Source organism: Gorilla gorilla, chromosome 1 (genome assembly GCF_029281585.2).
Source record: "Gorilla gorilla gorilla isolate KB3781 chromosome 1, NHGRI_mGorGor1-v2.1_pri, whole genome shotgun sequence".
In the NCBI taxonomy this organism is placed as follows: Eukaryota; Metazoa; Chordata; class Mammalia; order Primates; family Hominidae; genus Gorilla; species Gorilla gorilla.
Window position 1 is genome coordinate 234,674,805 of NC_073224.2, and position 22,801 is coordinate 234,697,605.

Below are 22,801 nucleotides of genomic sequence, written 5' to 3' on the forward strand. Positions count from 1 at the left end.
GAGATGTTACCTAAAGTTAATTCTGGTAGATCATGAAATAGTCCTCATTTAAAGTAAACTAAGTCACCAGACAAGCATAGGGAAACCCATAGAACCCTTCCCATGTTCAGAGGACGTCGGCGGGGACATGGGGCTCATTTCCGGAGGTGGCTGGAAGCCTCGGTCATCTCACCCACCTTGGGCCCCTGGGAAGGCGTCCCCAGACTCACCGTCCCCTCGGCCTGCCTGTGTCACAGGTCATTGTGTTCTGGTCACTGAGAGCCTGTTCACACTCCCTGCTGTTCCTGTCTGTTGCTTTTCAGTGTATGGGTTTGTCCAGGTGCCCAGGCAGGGTGTCTGGAGGGCTTGTCCGTCTGTTAGGCAGAGGCTTTTGAGCCTGTCTGCCTGTGGCCCCCGGGAGGGATGTCTGCGTCATGCAGGTGCGTGGAGCTCAGCCTGCCTAGTACGCAGCATGCGCTGGGGTTTCCTCTCCGGCTCCGTCCCAGCGATGCTCTGGCTTGCAAGCTGTAAAACACCAGGGCCAGGGAGGTTGTTTCTAGAGCTCCTGTCACCTCTGACAGCAAAAGTTCTCTTGGATTTTCTGTGTAGAAGCTTGTTTGTATGCCAGACAAGACTTGGAAAAGCCTTTGCAGGTTTGGGGACTGGTTATGTTTTCTAGGCGATAATCTGTCCTTGGTCTGGAAAAATTGGGCCTGATGAACTGTCACAAATAGTGTTGGAATGAGGTCTGTCCACCCTGGCTCTTCTGTCCCCAGCAGCAGGGGGAACAGGCATGTGGGACGGAGATTGCCTGGTTCTGCTGGAGCCCTGGGCTCAGCCCCCTTGCCTGCGCCTTCGCTGATGGTCACCAGATGGAGTGGGGAGAAGAGGGGTCAGCCCTGGCTGCTCTCAGCTCTGGAAGGAGGGGCCCTCAGACCTGAGTTGTGGGCAAACCACTCCTTGTTCCCCCTCCTAGAATGAGAGAGAGTCTTCACTTTCAACTTCAGAAACAAAGAGAAAGAAACTTTAATTGCAGAGAGCCAAGAGACTGGCGTGGGTAACGTCTTGCTATTGTGTCGAGTCCTCTTCATGTCACACCCTTTTTGTGATGAGTCCCGCAGAAGCGCACAGAATGCAGTTGTGTGACTGCGCGACACGAGGAAGGACGGCAGAGGGAGGCCTTGGGCCCGGCACCCACAGAGGCACCCTCAGAGCCGCGCGGGGCTCCTCTGGCTGCACCTTCCTCCCCGCCCGTTCCCTCGGGCCTTTGTGCTAATCACATCTTGGCTTTCTGTTCTGGTTCTACCGCCTATCGATGCATCTCTAAACAATATAGGCTTGCCTGCTTCTGACCTGTCTTTAAATGAAGTCGTACTTTTTTCTTCTGTTTTGTTTTGCTGCTTTTGCTCAAGACCGTGCTCCCGTGGGAGGCTGTCTGCAGTGGCTGTAGCTCCATTTGCTCACTTTCTTTGCTGGATGGTTGTCCGTGTGAGGGCACCAGGATTTATAAATCCATTCTACTGTTGATGGACTTTTGGGCTATTTTCAGGTTGGGGCTGAGCATGCTTCCACGTATATCCTGACTTTTAGTAGAATCTCGAGCAGGAAGTAAAAGGGACTCTTTTGGAAAATCTTCATGGGCCTGCAATGAGCTGGCTGGTCCGCTGGGGGCTGCTGGTCTAGGATGACCTTGGTTGGGGTGGCGTGGCTCCTGTGGCCTCTCCTGTGGCAGCCAGTCTGGGCTTGCTCTCGTGGAGGCAGATGTTTAAGAGAGGAGCTGGAAATGTGCAGACATTTTCAAACCTCTTTTTGGATTAAATTTGTTACTCTCCCATTGGCCAAAGCAGGTCACTGGCCAAGTCCAGAGTCAGAGAGCTAGGGGACTCCAGGTTACAGGATAAAGGGTATGGCTTTAAAGATCCCTTACCTGGAGCTGCAGATGAATCCTTTACCATGAGGATTTGGTGGAATTCCCAGGATTTTGCCAACTTGGCCATAGCTCCTAGGGGGTGGAGGCAGAGTTGGGCACGGTGCCTGCCCTCCTCCCTTTGAGCTTCAAGGCTTGGGTCCTGCCTTGGCACCAGGTCCTGAAGGCTGGTGCAGTCTGTTATGCTGCCGTCCTTGATTGGTGGCATGTTTTGCTCCTTAGGTATTGGGGGAAGGAAATTCTCTGAGGAAGTGTCCCTCATGTTCACTTGAAAGTCCCAGAGAACATTTTTTTCACTCAGTAGTCAAAGAGGTCTTTTAAAAATATAAATTCATTGCTTCTTGGCCTTTTGGGTAAGATGAAGTGTAATTGGACCTTTAGGGACCCTCTCTTAAACTCCTCTCTTAAACATCTGCCTCCATGAGAGCAAGCCCAGACTGGCTGCCACAGGAGAGGCCACATAAATTCAGCCATTTTTCTTCTGTGTTTAAAACCTGCTGCTGGCTTCTCATTGCCCTTGGACTGACACCTAGGCTCCTGGTCCTCCAAGATGCACGTGGTTTGGTCTTTGCCGGTTTCCCCTGCCTCACTGTGTGCTGCCTCCTGGGCCTGTTTTGTGGTCCCGGATTCAGGCATGCCTCTGCCTGGGTGGCCTCGGACTCATGCTTGTCCCTGCATGGGTCCTGGAGCATGTAGCTGACTTTCCTGAATGTTCTTCCTGCACATCTCTGCGTGTTTCCCCTCAGGCTTCAGGTCTGGACGGGGTCCCCTGACCGTCCTGCGGGGGTGCTGTTCCCCGCCCTTGCCACCGTGTCTCCAGCTGTCACCCCACGTTCCTCCCGGGTGCTCAGCCCTTCCTGGGAGCAGCTGGCCTTCTTATCTGTTATTGTCGGTCTCCTGCGGTGAGTGTTTGTGTCACCAGGACAGGGACTTTGTTTTGTTTACCATGACACGTGATGTGCATGAACGGGGTTTGGCACATAGTAGGGCTGTAATATTTAGTTGTGAGAATGAATGATTCAGGTGCTCATCCTAGTAGTCTATGAAGTTAGCAAGTTATTGTGTGTGTGTGTGTGTGTGTGTGTGTGTGTGTGTGTGAATGAGCTGGACTTGTTTGCTCCCTACCCGTTCTTGAAAATGCAGTTCTACATAATATGGTCTTATGTAAACACAAAGCAGAGAATAGGATTGAAACAGCAACATCCGTTTCCTTGGTGTAGTTCCTGCTGTTTTCTCGTTTTTCAGGGCGGATTGTGTGAGGGTAGAGTTGTTTTAGGAATATCATTGTTGAATTTTATACAGTCCCATAAAAATCACTTTATTGTGTATTTTTACTATCTTTGTATTTTCGTTCCAATCCAACTGGCAGATACTCAGTTATCTGCATAGTTTTATTTTTGTTATCCAAAGACTAATAGGCTGAATTTAGGTCTGTTCAGCTTGATTAATGGACAGTAAAGAAAACTTGAAAATTTGAGGATCATTTTGCAAAGATCACATAATTTAATAAACACTAATAGCCAGGGGAATATCCTTGTTCATTTGTTATAGCGCCTGTACATTTTTGTTAAGATGAAACACTTTAATATCGAGTGACCACTTTGGGGCCAATTCTGTTTTTATTGGTTTATGACTTAGTGCCTAAACATGTTTCCCTTTGTACACCCAGTCTCAGGTCTCTGGGTAGACAGAATTGAAATGTGATGAGCTCTGCCTCTGAGCACCTCTCCATCGTCGTCCAGGGAATTGGGCCCCAGGGAAGGGGGCTCTGGGGAAGCAGCCTCTGGGAAAGGGGGGTTCTGGGGGAGTGGGCTATGGGACCTTGGAGGAGTCTTGAGGGAGCCAAATACGAGTTTGCTGCATCTTGAGAATGGTCAGCCCAGCCTTGGAAAGCTAGTGTCAGGGTTTGGGGATCGAGGCATCTGAGGGTGTGCATTGCTGAGAGGATCATGCTGTGTCGGAAATGCCAAAACTCCCCGGGCAGTGCCCCAAGGCCAGTGGCTGGGATTGGGTGCTGTATCTGTCATTTGCTTGCACTCATCTTGACTAAGCATCATCTGATCTGCAGTTATCTGCAACTTCTGCTCCAGTTTCTTCTCTCTGCTCGCCTCCCCCAGGGACTTCTGGCGAGCTCCCTCTTTCCGTCTGTGCCGGGGCTCATTCCTTCTGTGCCTCTTCCAGGGATGTGGCCCACTGGACGGTGGTGCCCTGGAGATCCTGGAGCGGCGCCTGCGTGTGGGCGTGCACAACGGTCTGGGCTTCGTGCAGAGGCCGCAGGTCGTTGTACTGGTGCCTGAGATGGATGTGGCCTTGACGCGCTCAGCTAGCTTCAGCAGGAAAGTGGTCTCCTCTTCCAAGACCAGGTATTGTCTCTTGGGTCCCCAGGGATGGGTGGGGATGTGCAAGGGATCACGATGAAATGAGGTCATTTGTGCATGTCAGGTGTTGACTCACCCACGTGGGAGTTCTTCCTTGTGTTTCTTTCCTCTTGGAAGTTGTGCCCATTAGGAACAAACTTTGGAGTTGGAAGTTTGGAAAAAGCCCCCCCTTTTTTTTTTTCCTTTTGTGCTCTGACAATTTGGGGGTTAGCATTATGGATGCTTCCAGCTGCGGCTGCTGAGGGTCTACGGAGGCCTTGCATGCTGCCTTCTAGGCGTGCCCTGTGATTAGTTTCTCATAGGATGGAGAGTCAGGGGGCAGCAAGACTTGCTGCTCTGTTTAATCCAGTGCTTCCCAAATCAGGTGTCACAGACATCACTGCAGGCCATCATGCCTTTCCTCTCTCATGGTGCCAGGCAGAGGCCAGGTGTCCTCTGCCGTAGGCCAGCCTTGAGGAAGGAGCCTCCATCCTCTGTGGCATTTCCTGGTAACTTGGCCGTATCGGGCCTGCAGGCAAGCTTTGGTAATTTGGAAAAGGCGTTGAAAGAGCAATGAGAGGCTGAGGCGGGAGGATTGCTTGAGCTCAGGAGTTTGAGACCAGTCATGGCAGCCTAGTGAGACCCGCATCTCTTAAAAAGCAATGGTTTGGGGAATTTCTGAATCATTTGGAAGAGCGTGCAGTGTTACATGGTGGACTTGCTGTTGCAGCAACACCCCTGTGTCCCCCAGGGTGTCCCCTTGGCTGTTCTGACAGTGGTCGATGTGGACGCGGGAAGGATGGGAGCCCGAGCTCTAATGCGTCCCTGGTTTGTGTTTCTGACCCAGCTCCGGGAGCCAAGCTCTGGTTTTGAGAAGCCGCCTCCGCCTCCCAGAGATGGTTGGCCACCCTGCATTTGCAGTCATCTTCCAGCTGGAGTACGTGTTCAGCAGCCCTGCAGGAGTGGACGGCAATGTAAGAACAGCCCTTTTGCACTCGGTTTCCTCTGGTGATGAACTGTGTGTGTGAGGATAAATGTAGTGGGCATGAATGCTTTTTCCATTAAAAACAGGCATGATTATTATAAATAATAAGTAAAAATCACTTTTCTGACATTTACCAGCTGATTGTAAGGAATGTTACAAAGGATACAGATGAGATGGAGAGGGCAAAGAATGTGGGAAGGACTTGGAGCTCCCATGCCCTCCTGGGCACCGCCCTCTGGGCACTTCCATGGGTTCAGCTGTCCAGAGCTCTCTGAAGTCAGTCCTTTTGGGTTTTGATGAAAACTTCATGAAGTAGACATAATTGATTAAACATTGGCCATTGATGATCAATGTAACCTTCAGTCACTCTCCTCCCCCTGCCTTGGTCTTTCTGTGAGCAGCCCTATCCTGAAGCCACCTAGGGGCTACCAGCCATGGTCATCTCATTAGCACACAAGAGATAGCACTTCGGAGATTCTGGGGTTTCAGGAGTTGTATACCAGGAAACTGGACGAAGATCAAATACATATTTCACAAATCACAGGTGCATTCTGCTGGCTGGGAGTAATGCATAGGTCAGTAAGTTTCATGTATCATAATAGCGTTAATTCATGATTATTGAATCGGTAATTATTTTGAAAAATGAGGCCATTTTAATGTATTTTTATATGACAGTAGTGTGGTAAAGCTTGAATTTGCACTAATGAGAGATGGTTTCTCATAGGGAGCTTTATATATACTTATAGAACACTAAGAGTAAGAATTTATAGGTTCAGTTGAAAGAAATAAAATATGTGGACATCATTTATATTAATGTAGATTCTTTGAAAAACCCAAATCCTGCTGTTCTTAAGATTTAGTTTTCTGTTTGAAAAAGTCAATAATGCAGTTCCGCCTTTTCCACGGGGTGTTTGTTCCAAGACCCCAGTGGGGGCCTGAAACCTCTCTAGTACTGACCCCTACACGATACATACTAGGTTTTGTCCTGCATATACATACCTGTGACACAGTTTATAAATTAGGTACGGTAAGATATTTAACAACAATAACAATAAAATAGAAGAGTTATAATATACAGTAATAAAAGTGAACGTAGTCTCTCTCTCTCTACCTCTCAGCTGTAATGGGTGGGTGGTGTCTACAGTGTGGATATGCGGGACGGAGGGATGATTCACGCCCTGGGGGGGACAATGCCAGATCTAATCACACTGCTTAGAGTGGCACGCAATTTAGGACTTAGGGATTGTTTTCTTCTGGAGTTTTCTGTTTAATATTTTCAGACCAAGGTTGACTGAGGGTCACTGAAACTGCAGATCGGGGTACTTCTGTATCATTTTAACAAGTAAATCAGAAACCAAAAAACGGCTGACAAGACATCTTCCATGGCGATCTGGCCTGCCATCGCGACTGGGCCTCTCTCTCAGGAACAGCCTGTGAAGGAGCATGAGGTGCTGAGGACGGTCTTAGGGTGTGCCTCAGGCCGGAGAGCAGGGTGTCGGGGTGTAGCTGCCGTTTGGTGTTTCTCATCTCTTCTGGTAGCGGCGAGTTGACCTTGCCAGTGTCCACGCCTCCGGTCCCTATGATTCCGAGTCCTAATTAGGTGCAGAAATCCAGAGGTGCCAAGCATTCTGTGGACTGACACAGTCACAGTCATTTAATGAAACTGTTCCATTTCTGCTTTTCTTTACTTATGACCAGAAATTTCAGCTAAAATACAGCTGTTTGTGAATACCCTTGGGTGGGAGGGGTCTTCTGGGGTGGGTGTGGCTCATGGGGAGGGATGGGGCTGCCCAGGCTGGGGAGTGAGCGGAGGAGGAATGGCCTCAGGGTGTCCTGGCAGCGCCTGATGGCTGATGTGTGGTTCCCAGGGGCTGTGGGGGGAGGTGGGGAGGAGCAGGGGGGCTGGCGCCTCACTCTCAGTGTCTTCTAGAGAATATTAATTGTAATTTACTTGTGATTATGACATCTGTATGCTGAAACCAAGATGTCTTAGCGATACTTTATTCTTTTTCAACCCTCATCTGAAATTCCTGACAACAGGTGGTTTCGATGGTGGCCGCTTCACGGGCGTCTGGGGTGCGGGTGCGGGTGAGGCTATGGAGTCACTGATTTCTCTTCTCTTCTCTTCTCTTTTCGAGACAGAGTCTCACTCTGTTGCCCTTCAGTGGCGCGATCTCGGCTCACTGCAGCCTCCGCCTTCTGGGTTCAAGTGACTCTCCTGCCTCAGTCTCCTGAGTAGCTGGGACTACAGGCACGGGCCACCATGCCCAGCTAATTTTTGTATTTTTAATAGAGACGGGGTTTTCCCACGTTGGCCAGGCGGGTCTCAGACTCCTGACCTCAAGTGATCTGCCCTCCTTGGCCTCCCAAAGTGCTCAGGTTCCAGACGTGAGCCACCGCGCCCGGCCAGTCATTGGTACTTTCTGATGAGCTGGTCGATTGTAACTGGGAATACTGGATTCCACTTTACTGTCATCAAGTGCGCTTTCCTGGGTGAAATCTGGAATGGAAATGTTGCAGTGTGTGAAATGACCTTCCACACAAAAATTGCTTCCTGTGAGGAACCATTGGAAGTGGGTTAAGCATCCACCGGGTGAAACTGGAATTGAGCGGGACATGAGAAAGGCACAATGGCGGGGCCGTCTGTGACGGTGGCTATGGTAGAGGAGCCCAGCGCGCTCCTTGGAAGGCCCAGGGTGGGCCGTGGCAGGGCCGTCCCACCTCAGCCACCCCGTCTGCAGCAGCATCTCCCAGAGCAGCCTTCTTCAGCTGGGTGGGGATTTTTTCAGCTGGGTGTGGTCGTGCCTTCTGGCTGCAGCGTCCTCCTCGTCTTTGGTGAGGACCCTGTGTGGTGGAAGCTGTAAGCACAGCTGAAAACAGGCTGGCTGGTGCAATGGGCCCCACGGAGCTTCCCCAGCTGTCAGCTTCCTGGACAATCTGCTTCTTCTATATCCTCTCCCACAACCCGTTTTGAATTATTCTGAAACAAATTCCAGGCATCATTTTATTTCATCTGTAAACCTTTTGGCATGAACATTTCTTTTTTTTTTAAACTTTTTTATTTTGGGAAATTTCAAAGCTAACAGTGGAGAAGCATGTGGTGTGCTCCCTGCACCCACCTCCACCCCCGATTTATCGCTCATGTCTCATCTCTTTCTCCCGTCCCGTTCCACCCGGGCTATTGGAGACCGCATCCTAGACATTGCATCCTTTCATCTACAGATGGCTCGCCATATCTCTCCAGAAGACAGGGCTCTGGAGTGTCACTGTGAACACCATCATCACACCTAACCTTGACTGCATTTCTTAGTATCATCAAACATCCAGTCAGCCTGGGTGTCCATTTTTTAAGTATTTTACTTAATCAGAAATGGACAAACCCCAGCAATGTGCTTTTCCCTGGAAAGTGACTTGTGACAGCCGTCTTCCTGCATGAGCTGGGCGGCCTGTCTGTTGTTCCCTGGCAGTGGCTTCCTCATGTTGCCTTTGACTGGAGGATCTGCTCTCCCTGTGGCCCTGCTGCCTTCATCACACATTCCTAATGCTGGGAGAGCCAAAATGCACCAGGCTTTTGGCAGTTGCTTCACTTGGCCTCATGCATCAGATCAGGAGGCAAAAGCTATGGTGTCAAGGGGCCCTTTGTGGAAGGATTCATCTGTAAATGGTATGCACAGACGGGGAGGCTACCTGGGCTGATGAGAACACGGGACAAATACTGTGTTCAGGGCACACCCAGGCACTGGAGTCTGCATGTATTCTTTGGGTCCTGAGTATTTTGTAGTCATTGGAAACAAACTAGGAACAAAAGTTTTGCGAAGACACACTCACTGACTTTAATCTGCTGTTAATTTTTTTTGCATTTTTTAGTTAACCAAAGCATCTAAAACCTTTTTCCTGTAATTTATGTTTGGGTTAGCTGTGAAGAAACTAAAGAAACTACCAAAGAAGTAGTCCCTCCTGTCCAGACCACTTTCTTCCCAGGATCCTGGGGACAGTGCAACCTCATTTGACTGCCACAGCACTGCCTCTTTTGAAATGCCTTATGCATGCAAGTGTGGGCTCCAGAAATGTTTGCTGACTGAATGAGTGATGGAGCAAACTCCCTGTAACATGAGCATGAAATGCAACAGGGGCAAACCTGCAAAAATCACCAGATCCAGTGTCTTGGCTGCGTTTCATGTCTGAATAAGCGGGCATCCTCCTGGGCATCTGGGGGTGAATACAGTCCTTTTCTGTGGGTCACATGACAAAATAACCCTCTCCCCAAATCTCTAAGGGGTGAAGATTTGACTGATTTATTGTTTATGTATTAACTCATATTCTTGGAACAAAATCAATGGCCCATGTTCCAGGGTCTGTTGAACTGATCCATGTGTGTCCCTGATGGCCTTTCCTCCAGTACCGTGTCCAGTTCAGGATCATGTCTTGTGTCTGGTTTCTGTGTCTCTTTGACCTCCTTAATTCTGGAACAGTTCCTCAGCTTTTTTTTTTTTTTTTGTCATTTATGATTTTGTTTTTAATATTTTAGTCTCCCTTCTTTTTTTTTTTTTTTTTTTTTTTTTGAGATGGAGTCTCGCTCTGTCGCCCAGGCTGGAGTGCAGTGGCGCGACCTCGGCTCACTGCAACCTCCGCCTCCTGAGTTCAAGCGATTCTCCTGCCTCAGCCTCCTGAGTAGCTGGGACTACAGGTGCCTGCCACCACGCCCGGCTAATTTTTTGTATTTTTAGTAGAGATGGGGTTTTACCATGTTAGCCAGGATGGTCTCGATATCCTGACCTTGTGATCCACCCGCCTTGGCCTTCCAAAGTGCTGGGATTACAGGCATGAGCCACTGTGCATGGCCTAGTCTCCCTTCTTTAAAAAATTTTTAATGCGTATGTTGCTTGGGTTCATCTGATGCTTCCTCATAGTTGGAGTCAGGTTGTGCCTTCCTGGTAGTGGTCTGTGTGAGCAAGGGGCAGTCCTTGGGTCCCACATCCAGACGTGCATGTGTTCATCCTGGGTGAGGTTGGTTGTGGTGATCTTTGCTGATATCTCCACTGTAGAGTTACCTTTTTTCCTCCATGCAGCTAATAAGTGATCTGTGGGGAGACTCTGAGACCACGTGGGTATCTGCTCCTCATCTGATTGTCCCCCTTGGGTTGGCGTTGTTTATGCTTCCTGCAGGAGGAGGAGCCCCAGCCCAGCTTTCCCACAGACCTGCAGCTGGCACGGCACCTCCTGTCCCCAGGGCCCCCTGTCTCCTCACTGGTGGGTAGATGGTTGACTTGTCCGTCAAGCGCACATGGGTCTGGACTCAGGGATCCCTGTTTTCAAAGTCACTGCTTCTGATTATTTTGGTACAAATTGTCCCAGATTTGGCTGGATGGAGTCCTTGAGGCTGGCCGCTGTGTCCTATGGCATCCTTCGTCCTGTTTTGTGTTTGAGTACTTTCTGGCTTCAGAAGATGCTTCAGGCTCATCTTCATCTCTACTTATTTTGCCCATTTTTCTATAGAGTTTTTGCATTTTTCATCAAATATTAAAAGTTCTTTGTATGTTAAGGATATTTGCTCTTTATCTGTGATAAATAGTGCAGATATTTTCTCCTCATTTTGTCATTTATCTTTTTATTTTTTTTCTGGCTGTGTAAACATTGAAACATCTTTTAATGTAGTCAGATATATAAGTTCTTTCTTTTATTGTATCTGGATTTTGAGTCAGGGAAAAAGCCTTTCTTCGTTCCCCAGTCATAGAGGAATTCACCCATATTTTCTCCTCGTGCAATGTTTCTCCTGCCCTTTTTTTTTTTTTTTTTTGTCTAGATCTCTTGTTTGTGGTGTGAGGGATGGATCTGATTTTATCTTTTCCCAGTGGCCATCTGGTCCCACTACCACTTACTCAGAAGTCCCCCTTTGCCATGGTGACTTAATGTGCTGTCTTTATCACATACTCTGTCTTTATGGATAGTGCATCTGTTTTTGGACTTTTACTCTCATGGGCTGCCCTGTCTGTTAATGTACCATGGCCATACTGTTTTAATTTTGGAGGCTCTGTTGTGTGTTTTAGCATTTGGTAAGGCAAGTTCAGCTTTATGGTTCTTCTTTTCCTTGCTTTTCTAGCTTTTCTTGCATGTTTATTTTCTGGATTAACTTTTGTATCAAGAGGTCTAGCTCCAAAAAATGCTGATTGGCATTTTAAAAATTGGGATTGCAGTAAATTTATGATTGAATTTAGAGAGAATTTTACATCTCAAGGATGTTTAGTTGCCCTAACCAAGAACAGGATGTCTTTCCATTTGTTCAAGTCTATTTTTGTGTCTTTCAGGAATGATTTTAAAAATGGTTTTAAAATGTAGATTTTTAACAATTCTTATTAAATTTTTTCATGGGTATTTAATTTTTTGTGCTGCTGTTGTAAATGGGATGTTTTCTTTCATTATATTGTCTGAATTAGCACTGTGTTTTTATTTTGTTTTTGTAGACAGTCATTATTATTTAAGCAATTTTACTAGCATTTTATGTAGCTCTTATTATATGCCGCATGCTGTCTTTAAAATTAAGCTTTGTATTTTGAGGTAATTGTAGATTCATATTGCAGTTATGAAGAGTAAAGCAGGGAGATTTGTGTCCCTTTTCCCTGGTTGCTCCTGTCTGAGTCTGTTTTCTGCTGCTGTAACTGAATACCACAGACTGGGTCATTTATAGTGAATAGAATTTATTGGCTCATGCATGGTCCTGGAGGATGGGGAGTCCAAGATCAAGGTGCCAGCATCTTGTGAGGGCCTTCTTGTTACGTCACTCCCTAGCGAAAGGGCAAAGAGAGGGTAAGCGAGAGAAAGGGGGGCTGAACTCGTCCTTGTAGAAGAGGCCCATTCCTGAGACAATGGCATTCATCCATTCACTCCCCCGTCATGGCCTCACCACCTCTCATGAGGCCCCACCTCCCAGCCCTGGTTTGTTGGGGGTTAAATTTCCAACACATGCCTTTTGGGGGACATGTTAAAATTATAGCACCCCAAATGTTACACTATCCTTTTGATGAGCGGTAGTTCTGATTTTAAGTCTAGCTGGCCTACTTTTTCTTGCACGTGGGATGCTTTCTGCCTGTTCCAGGGCAGGCAGCTCTTCTCCGTCCCTCTGCTGGCCCCATCTCATCCTCTGTTGTCCTCTTCCCTCTTCTGTCCCTCTTCTGTGCCCTGGGGTCTTGGTGGGGGTGTGACTGTCAACAGCGTTGGGCTAACTTCTTTACCTGCTGGTGGTCCGTAATGAAAGAAAGCTTCTTGCTCCCAAGTTCCCTAAATCTGAACTCATAGACAATGCGGTCTCACAGCGGGCCTGGGGCCAGCCTCACGTGAGCCCCTTCCCTGGTGTAGTCACTGGCATGGGGGAATGGGATTTCCTGTTGCCCTACGGTGTGGCTGAGGTGGGGGTTGCTTCCTGGAGCCAGGCCTTGTGGAAGGGCAGTGCCCACTGCAGTGGATGCTGGGCCTTGAATCTGACCCCAGTGTTCATTGGCTCTGTGAGACCCAGTGAGGGCAGGGAGGGAAGTGGAGCTGGGGTGAGAAGTAGAGGCCCTGCAGGGCCCACGTGCCAGCCACCAGGCCTCAGACTAGGCTCAGATGACGGAGAGCTGCACACCCGCCCAACCCAGGCCCTGGAGTGCCCACGTGCCAGCTGCTGGGGCCCAGACTTGCTCCAGAGGGCGGAGAGCTTCACACTGGCCCAACCCAGGCCATGGCTCCAAATGCGTGAGAGTTTTGCTGTTGCTTCTTTTAGTCATTGTCAAGTTGATGCTTGTTTTGCAGAGGACCAAGGCTTTATGAACCTATTACCCTGTGTGAAGAGTTTCACCAGGTTATGGAAATTTCTTTAAAACCATACCACAGTTTTTTCATTATTCATGTATATTTTTAAAAATAATTACTGCACTCAGTAGAATAAAATGAAAATGTTGCCTGTTAGCCCTTTTCCAGTTTGCCCCGAGAATACTGGGGGCGCTTGTGGCTGCAATGTTTATCCTGCGGCAGCTTTGCCATGAAGTATCTCACTTTTATTATTATTTTCGCATTGCTCGAGTATATTGACTTTGGAAACAAAAGACATCATTCTATTTATAGCATTATGTTTTTAGTAGTGGTATTTCCATATACAAGATACAGTAATTTTCCGTCAATGAAAATGTCAAATTCTAGAAAATGTAACATTCCTATGCGTGGTGTTAACATCATTCTCTAACAGTTGTTGGCCGAAGATTCGTTTGATGAATCCGATTTTTCCAAAATAGCCGATTCTGATGATTCAGACGATTCTGATGTTAGTTCTTTTTAGAAATAATTCCAAGAACAGTTTTTATATTTTATTTTCACATTGAAAATCAGTCAGATTTGCTTCAGCCTCAGAGAGCACGTTTATGTAAAATTAAATGAGTGCTGGCAGCCAGCTGCGCTTTGTTTTTCTAAATGGGAAAAGGGTTAAATTTCACTCTGCTTTTAAATGACGGCGCACGGCCTGTGTCATAGAGGGTTGGAGGAGATGACTTTAACTGCCTGTGGTTAGGGTTCCTTTCCCCCAGGAATGTCTGGGAGCCACTGCCGGGTTTGCTGTCCGTCTCGTTTGGACTCAGTTCTGCATGTACTGGATCCGATTTGAGGACTGATTAACTTCTGGTTGATGGCATCTGGCTTGTGAACCTCCGCTGTTGCTGGCAGTCGCTGTGCCGCTGTTGTGACCTCTGGGCTTCTGGTTCTTCCTGCTGCTCAGCCAGGAGGTAGAGGCACCAACGCCAGCCTGGCTGCCTGCCACCCCCAGCTCTTCACCTGGTGGGGCTCAGTCTCTCAGGCCTTGAGAAGTTCGCCTCAAGGGCCAAGAGCCCCGTGTCCTTCAGGGAGAATGCCGGCCAGCGAGCGAGCCATCGGGAAGGACTTGCCCTCAGCCCGTGGCCTGAGCTCTGAGTTCCGGAGCCACCCGCCACCTGTGTGCCCCACCCGTCATGCTGCTGGGGGACACCTGGGGGACACCAGGCTCCACCTCCAAGGATGCTCCTGGGTCTGTCCCACCCGCCGTGTGCGGCTGGTTGCTCTGTTTCCTGCGCCTGTATGGTGGTCATTTCACAGGGTGGGAGCTGGTGCACAGGGTGGATGGTGCCTGCGAGGGGTCAGCCCTGTCCCTGCTGTGGCTCTCACACCACGTGAGTGTGACTGCGCGTGTTCCCAGCCCAGGGCCTGAGCTGCTTTCCTCACACTTATCTTAGGCCTCCCTGTCTCCTTCGTCTGCATAATTATAGACCTACATTTCTCTCTCATTTTTCTTTCTGTCCTCTGTGATTTGTGTGATACTAGGAACATTCAGAGATGTTTTGACGCAGTAGTTTGTCTTTTTAAAATTTGTCCTCAGCCAAGTGCCACATGTCACCTCCATCGAGGTGGCGGTTCCCCCGGGCCCAGCTCTCTATCTGGATAAGGCCTTGAGACAGTGGAGCGTGAGTGCGCTGCTTGGCGGGGACCCCACCCTGTCATTACCCAGAGAGCGGCCGCCATCCCCTTCACTGTGCATTCCCAGTCCCTGGGGCTGGAGGTCCCAGCAGAACTGGGCCCAGGGCCAGAGGCTGGGTGCCTAGGCAAGAGTCAAAAGGTCTCACTGAAAATCTAAAGAAAATGAAGCTCGTGAAGTAATGTGATGTTTTCACCTTCGTCTAAGTAAGTTCAGGTTGATCTGAGGACAGAAGCCATCAAGGGCCTGTGTGACTTTCCAGTGGCTTCTGTAACAAAGTGTCACACCCTCCACAGCTCAAAGCAGCAGAAATGTGTGCTCTCAGAGCTCTGAGGCCACAGGTCCACAATCTGCTCTGCTGGCAAACCCCAGGTATGGTAGGGCTAAGTTTCTCCCCAGGAAACCCAGGTGTGGTGGGGCCCAGCTCCTCCCCAGGAAACCCCTGGTGTGACAGGGCCGAGGTCCTCCTCAGGCAAAGCTCAGGTGTGGCGGGCCGAGCTCCTTCCGAGGAAACCCCAGGTGTGGCAGGACTGAGTTCCTCGGGAGGTTCTGTGGGATGGGGCCTCCCTGCCTCTTGTGGGTTTTGGGGCTCCTAGCTGTCCTTGGCTTGTGGCCATATCACTCCATTCTCCGCCCCCTCGTCATGTGGCCTCTTCTCTGTGTCTCCCTCTGTGTCTGTCTCTCTCTCCCCTGCTCCTACAGGGATGCTTGCCATTGGAGTTAGGGCCAGTCTAGATAATGAAGGATTATCTCATCCCACAACACTGTAACTAATCACATCCACAGAGACCCTTGTTTCCAACAAAGCCACAGCCACAGATTCCGGGGATTAGGCTGAGAGCATCTTTTTGGAGGACACATTGAGCCCGCCACAGGGACTCTGGTTTGTAGCATTTCCAAAGGCCAAGGGCCTGTTTTCTGTGAGCGGCTTTGCGTGGTAAATGCAAGTGTGGCAGTTCTGTTCCACAACAAAACCTGACTCATAATCCAAGTGTATTCCTCATTTGTCTTTTGCGTATTGTGTATTTTGTCTTTTGTGTATTGTGTATTTTGTCTTTTGTGTATTTGTACTTGTGTATTTGGTGCTGTTATACTTAAAAAGTCTAAATGGGAGCAATTCGGTGTATTTGGGGCTTTTTTTTTCTTTTCAGTTTGTGTGAATTCAAACCCAAGTTGGGCAGGAAAAGGAATGATGAAGTAGTGGATGTCATCTCAAGCACTAGGATCCACTGGCTGTAGGAGCGTGTTAGACTCACTGTGACTCTGCTTGTGCTTGGCCTTCTCTGCAGAGCCAGGCGGTTTTCAGGCAGTTCCTGTCTGCCGGTCCCTCTGTGGGCTGGCAGTGAGCAAGTGTGGGCAAATACATGGCGACTGGCTTCCCACCAGGCCCCCATTCGCCTGTTGAGGTCTCAGAAAGAATGATCAATAATTGGCTACACAGATTTTTTGTTGTTGTTATTAAAGCTGTTAAACAGAAAAGTGAGGAAAAATGCATGTTTATGTAACTGACAGATACTTTGCACAGAGGAGATCATCTACTGATGGAGAACCAAAAAGAACTGTGAAATTGGAAAATTAGATATTGGAATCCCCTAAGTGGAAAATTAGAAGTTGTATAGATAGGATGAAAAAGTAGATACATATTTTACTTTATTTTGTTTTTGATCCTGTAATAATACACTTCTGTATTTTATGATGATAACTGTTTACAAAAGTAGTCTAGACATTGTTGAATCCTTATAATGACAAGTTTTCCTAATACATTTATAGTAATTTGATTTTTTTGTTGTTGAGATGGAGTATCACTCTGTCGCCCAGGCTGGAGTGCAGTGGTGTGATCTTGGCTCCCTGCAACCTCCACCTTCTAGGGTCAAGCGATTCTCCTGCCTCAGCCTCCCGAGTAGCTGGGATTACAGGTGCCTGCAACCATGCCCAGCTGATTTTTGTATTTTTACTAAAGATGGGGTTTCACCATGTCAGCCAGGGTGGTCTTGAACTCCTTACCTCAGGTGATCCACCCGCCTCGACCTCCCAAAGTGCTGGGATTACAGGCGTGAGCCACCGTGCCTGGCTGTAATTTGATTTTTAAAAAGCAGTGGAGTTATAATCACCATGTCGTTGGTATGCTATAGTTGCTCAGCACTGTTTTATAATCTGTTGTCAGCTAACTGGGTGGGGACAGGAAGACATTGTTTTTGTATTTGGCAAATGTTGAAAGTGTGGCTTAGAGTCATATGCTTCCATTTCTTACTTTTCTGATTCTTTCTATGTCCTTCCATGGTGTGGGTGTTTTCTCATTGAATTGCCAGGGACCACCCAAATCCCCACTCACCCTGTGACAGGGGCGTGAATGTGGCAGTAACCTGGCCCATGATCTGGAATTTAGCTGCAGCAAAGGGCTCTGCAGAAGTGGATGGTTTGAAGTCCGATTGTGATGGGAAAAGAGATTAATGTGAAACAAGATGCCGATTCTAAATTTTTATTAGGATATAACAGGATGGGATATCATCTGGCAGGAACAGTCTGGAAGAGGCTGACTTGGAAGAAACAAGAACTGTTTTCTTTTCTGTATTCACACCTGCTTGTGTATGAAGTTGGCTGTGGTTTAGCCCAGTAGAGACCATGGGGCCATCTGTGTCCGGATTTTAGAGGCCTTGAGTGCACGCATACATGCGGGGATCTGTGTGGGACCTGAGTGCAGTCTGGGCGGTGACACTGGTGTGGCTGTTCCCCAGTGGCATGTCCAGCCAGATAAGCAAAGTCCCTTAGGACCCCTGGCCACCACCACTGGAGTCTTGCCTCCTCCTTCGCTCCCGGGGCAGCGCAAATTCCTGGATCCTCTGGGCATCTCTGTTCCTGGTGGATGCTGTGCTCCACCTATCCTAGGCAGGGCATGGGCGTCCATTCGTCACCAAGAGTGGGACGCGTCCTCCTTCCGGGCCACCTCCTCACTGTGACCGTGGCTGCGTTTGCGACGCTGCCTGGGTTCATGCCCTCAGGCAGCAGTGTTAAGAGGGATGCCCTTGGCTGCCTTAGCCAAGCCCGGGACTGGGAGCAGTGGGGAGCCACCCCATTTTACTTTTGTCACCCCTGAAGGGTGCAGCTGTCTCTGTTAGCCAGGGCTGGGGGAAGCTGTAGGAAGTGGAGCACTGTAGGAAGTGGAGCACTGTGCTCATGGTCCAGTCACCACCTCCTGCTTGGGGGTTGTTTCTCCTGCGCATGGGACACAGAGGCTGGAAGTCCCAGGTGGAAGTGGACAGCTGCTCCTCCTTCCTCTGGGCTGTTCCAGTGGCTCTGGTCTAGGCAGCGCTCCGCAGCACTTACTGGTCAGTGCACCTGTGATCTTAGGAGTGGAAAGAGCTCTAACTGGGGCTCCTGGTCGGACCCGCTGTTGCCTGTACCCCATGGGCCTCTGGCTAATCGGCTTCCTGGTGACTTAAGTGTGCTCCATCCACCAGGGGAGCCTGCAGGATCTGCAGGCAGGGCCTTGGTTCAGAGCTGATCACCTCTGGGGCCCTCTTCAACAAGGTGGCTCTGCTGGACTTTGGGGTCCAAAAAAAGACCGGGGTTTAGCTTTAGTCTTACTTCTTTTTAAGTAAATGGATGAAAGTTGGTAATTTTAAAACTCTTTACTCAGTCAAGCCGTGAAACCGTGTTTGTGAAAATGACTTTAATGTGGTTGTAACCCAAGGGATTGGTTTTCACGGTGTCCTCATTCCTTCCATTTGGCCAGCCAGAGAGAAGGAGAAAGAAGGAACAATGCCTGGAATTTGACCCGATCGATTTCCCAATTTCATGAAAGCTACAGATACGAAATGTGCTATTGTAAGCTGGAGCTTTGTGGAGAAAATGTGTGCTAATAACGCTGAATTGAATATACATGTGCATTCTTCGTTATTTTACCAAATTTCTGATTAGGAATTCAAAGTGCTGTTCCTATATTTTCCTGACGGATTTGAGTTGGTGTTGGCAAGGTGCAGAGTGTTTACAAACCTATGGAAGGATCCTTATGGGAACAGGGGTTCATAAAACAGTGCTGGTCTCTAAGGGGGAAGCCATCACTACCTTGGGCCAGAAAAGGAGACTCATGGGTGGGCAGGGGTCCTGACTGGGTCGGTGGGGTCATGTAACTGAAGACTATCTGTGCCCTACTGTCTGCACTGTGGATGCCATGTCCTCCTCCTGCCCTAGTTCCTTTTATAAAATGCAACTGATGATCCCTGCCTCTTGCTACACTGAGCTCTCGTTGAATTTTACACGTGAAAGCACTGTTGATTTCCCCTCTCCAGGTGACTTCTGTGATAACTCATACACCGATGTGCTTTGTTTTAATTCTAGGCAGCTTCGGTCACCTCTCTGTCCAACCTGGCATGCATGCACATGGTCCGCTGGGCTGTTTGGAACCCCTTGCTGGAAGCTGATTCTGGAAGGGTGACCCTGCCTCTGCAGGGCGGGATCCAGCCCAACCCCTCGCACTGTCTGGTCTACAAGGTACCCTCAGCCAGCATGAGCTCTGAAGAGGTAAATTATTAGGTATTTCTTATGCATCTGTGGTGAGCTTCTAGCAAGTTCATTCATTTTCAAAAGCAAAAGTTCACAAATATGTTTGCAGATGTTTCATTTACAGAATTTTTTTCATGTCATGGGTATGCCTTTAAAAAGATTAGTATGATGTTTTTATGTAAACCTGATAAGACCAGTTTTATCATGGGTTTTATCGCTGTTCACATACTGATTTCCTGGGAGACTTGGTGAACCTCCAGCTGATGTGTACACACTTTTTGCAGCAAGATTCACCTCTGTGGCGTGCACGTTTGGAGCATTGGAGCTTGGGCCTCATGTGGCCTTTGCCAGTAGGTTTTTTGGTGGATGAGTGCTGAGGTGGGAGCCGATTCTGGTTTCTAGCCCTGGCTTATCTTTGTGACTTATCACTAATGCTTGTTGGACCTTGGGTGTGTACAAAGGGGTAGGACCACAGCAGAGATTCTCAGGTTTTTTTTTTTTTTTAAATTCTGAAATGAAATGTTCTCTGCACCCCAATTAAGACAGCAAAAAAAAGTAGAGCAAAGTGGGTTGAAGTGTGTATGAGGGTCTCATCCCCAGCCTCCTTGGCCCCATTGGTGGTGTTGGAGGATGGTTAGCGGTGACCCAGGGCACCACAGACAGTGCGAAACCCTGCTCTGGCAGATGGCTAGAGTCCGTTGGGCTCTCCGAGGTGTGGCAGAGTTTCTGCTCAGCTGCACTGTTTGGTCTTCTCTCACGTTCCTAAAACACGTCCGTTTCAGCAGTCCAAGCAGGAGCTTTTTAGTACTCAGGTGTCTCATTTTTCTAAGGTAAAAGGACTGTGCATGTTATTTCAGTTTGTCACCTCCGTGCTGACGCCAGTGACAGATAATGTGTTCAGTGTTGTTATTGATGATTGGGATAATGCTTGGGGGACCTGAATAAGAGAACAGCTGATTGGGCAGCTTTTCTTCCTATAAGGAATGTCTCTCCTGATGGGACCGTATTTTGCTGCACTCCCACATGGTCTAGTTTGAGCCCTTATTATAAAATTGCTGATATCTCCTGAAGCCATTACCGTCTTCCCCTGCCCGCCACTCCTGCATCCTCCCCTCTCTCTTTGTCTCTTCTCTTCTCTCTCCTCTTCCTTCCCCTCTCCTCCGCTTTGGATAGGTATGTACATAAATATTTCTTCTGTTTACTTTTAGGTCTATCGTGCCACCGTATTGCCCTTAATTTTTAAGGGCATAAACTATATTGGGGCATAAATGTTCTGAAGGTTTACTATCTTAAGGACACAAATGTATCAAGTTCTGCCATTTTCCACAAGGAGTACCACTTCCAAATCAGGAGTTTTTGACCTCAGCTCTGTTGACATTTGGGCCAGAGAATTCTTGGTGTGAGGCCATCCTGTGCACTAGAGGATGTTGAGCAGCATTCCCGGCCTCTGTTCACTGGGTGCCAGCAGGATCCCCCCAGTTGTGAGAGCCCTGAATGTCCACAGACAGTGCCAGATGTTTCCTGGGGGGTAAAATTGCCCCCAGTTGAGGGCCACTACTCTAAAGTGATTTAATTAACCAAAGCAGTGAACTAACCCTGGTCACAAACTTGACTCACTTTCCTGCACTGCGAAGGCACTCCTGTGCTTCTGCCTGTATTTCCTGCATAGTGGTGCCAGCCCCTCTCAAGTCAGGTCAGTTGGAAACCTAGGTGTGCCTGTCTCTGCCACTGCACCAGCCTCTTCTTTATCTCATTCAGTCATTCATCACTCAGTGAACTTTTATTGAGCACCTACATATACTCGAAGAAAAACATCCCTGATCTCATGACTGTTGAGTAGGAGTGGCAGATGTTAATCAAAGAAAAGTAGAAATAGAATTCAAAGCCCATAACTTTGGGGTAGTCAGATTTTAGAGTTTATGTTGTTTTGATTATTTCACCGTTATTTACTATGAAATGAAGTCATGTGTGATCATGATTGTTTACTTTCTTAAACAACTCCTGCCCTTTTCCCTTGAGCAAATAATTGTCTCCCTCTTTTTTTTTTTAAATTGATAATCTCCAAAGGCAGCCACTTTCAACTCTTAGCTGTGACTTATGGTCTTTACCTTTGTTTTCTAAATAATAGGCTTCTACTGCTATTTCTTAATTTACAATTTTAGACATTATATATTGAATTCTCATAATGACAGATGAAAATTTTAGCTCTTTTATACATTCCTGCCCATCTTTAAAGCACTCTGTCTTCCTACTGCTTGGCCTTGGATTCAGGCACTGTTGCAGGGGGCAGCAGAGCTGGTTGGAGGATTGAAATGGGGCTCTACTGGAAAATACTAGAGAGATCATTAAGAGAGGAGCTGGGGAAGCGGCCCTGTAAGGTTGTTTACAAAACCCTGGGTTCACCCTGAAGCTGCACATGTGTGGGTCTGACCCTGAATGGCATACCAAAGACTTTGAGACTGTGGGGTTGACTACTTCCCAGTCCCAGAGCTGCCTGCTGGGTGGAGCCACATGCAGGAGGGATCCAAAGAACACTGCACAGGTTTTGAAAATGAAACTGACATTGAAACCACAGCCCACAGGATGCTGGTCAGAAACTGTGTCCTGAACTCAACTGGGTCAATTCCTACCTAAATAAAAATACCAGCATTCTTCACAGGATTTAAATGAGACTCTATAATCTAATGTTCAAAGTGTCTATGATATACTCTAAAATTAATTGTCATACAAAGAACCTGGAAAATACAGCTTGTAGAGAACAGACGTTTAACAGACACCAACATTGAGATGGCACAAATGTTAGAATTATCAGACAGAAAATTTAAAGCAGCCGTAATAAAGATGCTCTAGTAAATAAGAGCAAACACTCTGGAAATAAATGGGAAGGTAGGCTGTCTCAGTAAAGAGATGGAAGATATAAAGAACAATCAAATGAAAATTTTAGAACTGAAAAACAAAATAACCAAAATAAAAAAATGCTACATGGCCTAACAGCAGAATGGAGATGACAAAAGAGTTAGTGAACTTGACGATAAACCAATAGAAATTTATTCACCCTGAGCAACAGAGAAGATGATTGGAAGACAAGGGGCAAAGCCTCAGCATTGACCTGTAGGTCCCTACCAAAAAGGCTAGCACCCAGTCCTGGTAGAGGAGACTATGGTGTAGAAAAAAGTACTTGAAAAAATATTGGCTGAAAACTTCCCCAATTTGGCAAAAGACATAAATCTGCAGATCCAAGTTCAGTGAACCCCAGGGATAAATGTGACGAAATCTACACCCAGATAAATCATACGCAAACTGCTGAAAACTAAAGACGAAGAAGATTCTTAAAAACAGCTATAGAAAAATGATGCATTACTTACAGAGAAATAATAATTTGAGTGACTGGATTCCTCATCAGAAACCATGCCGACCAGAAGAAAAGTGGGACATTTTAAAAGTGCTAACAGAAAGACCTTGGAACTCAGAATTCTATGTCCAGTTAAAAAAAAATTAAAAAAAACAGAACAAAGATGTGAAATGAGGACATTCTCAGATGAACTGAAAGTAAGAGCATTCATTGGTAGCAGATAATTTGC

At 47.7% G+C, this 22,801-nt stretch overlaps 1 protein-coding gene across 13 annotated transcripts in view; it reads left to right on the forward strand.

The window, feature by feature from the left end:
• The window catches only part of NPHP4 (nephrocystin 4), a 133,717-nt gene that overhangs the window by 41,459 nt on the left and 69,457 nt on the right, over positions 1–22,801 (forward strand). For 12 of the 13 annotated variants that reach the window (XM_055382918.2, XM_055382899.2, XM_063703253.1 and 9 more), the window contains 3 exons: positions 4,088–4,269; positions 5,111–5,237; positions 19,056–19,238. In XM_055382918.2, the coding sequence (XP_055238893.2) occupies positions 4,088–4,269; positions 5,111–5,237; positions 19,056–19,238 (492 nt within the window). Of the gene's footprint in view, positions 1–4,087; positions 4,270–5,110; positions 5,238–19,055; positions 19,239–22,801 lie in introns of those variants that run through there. The other variant, XM_055382962.2, reaches the window with a different exon arrangement.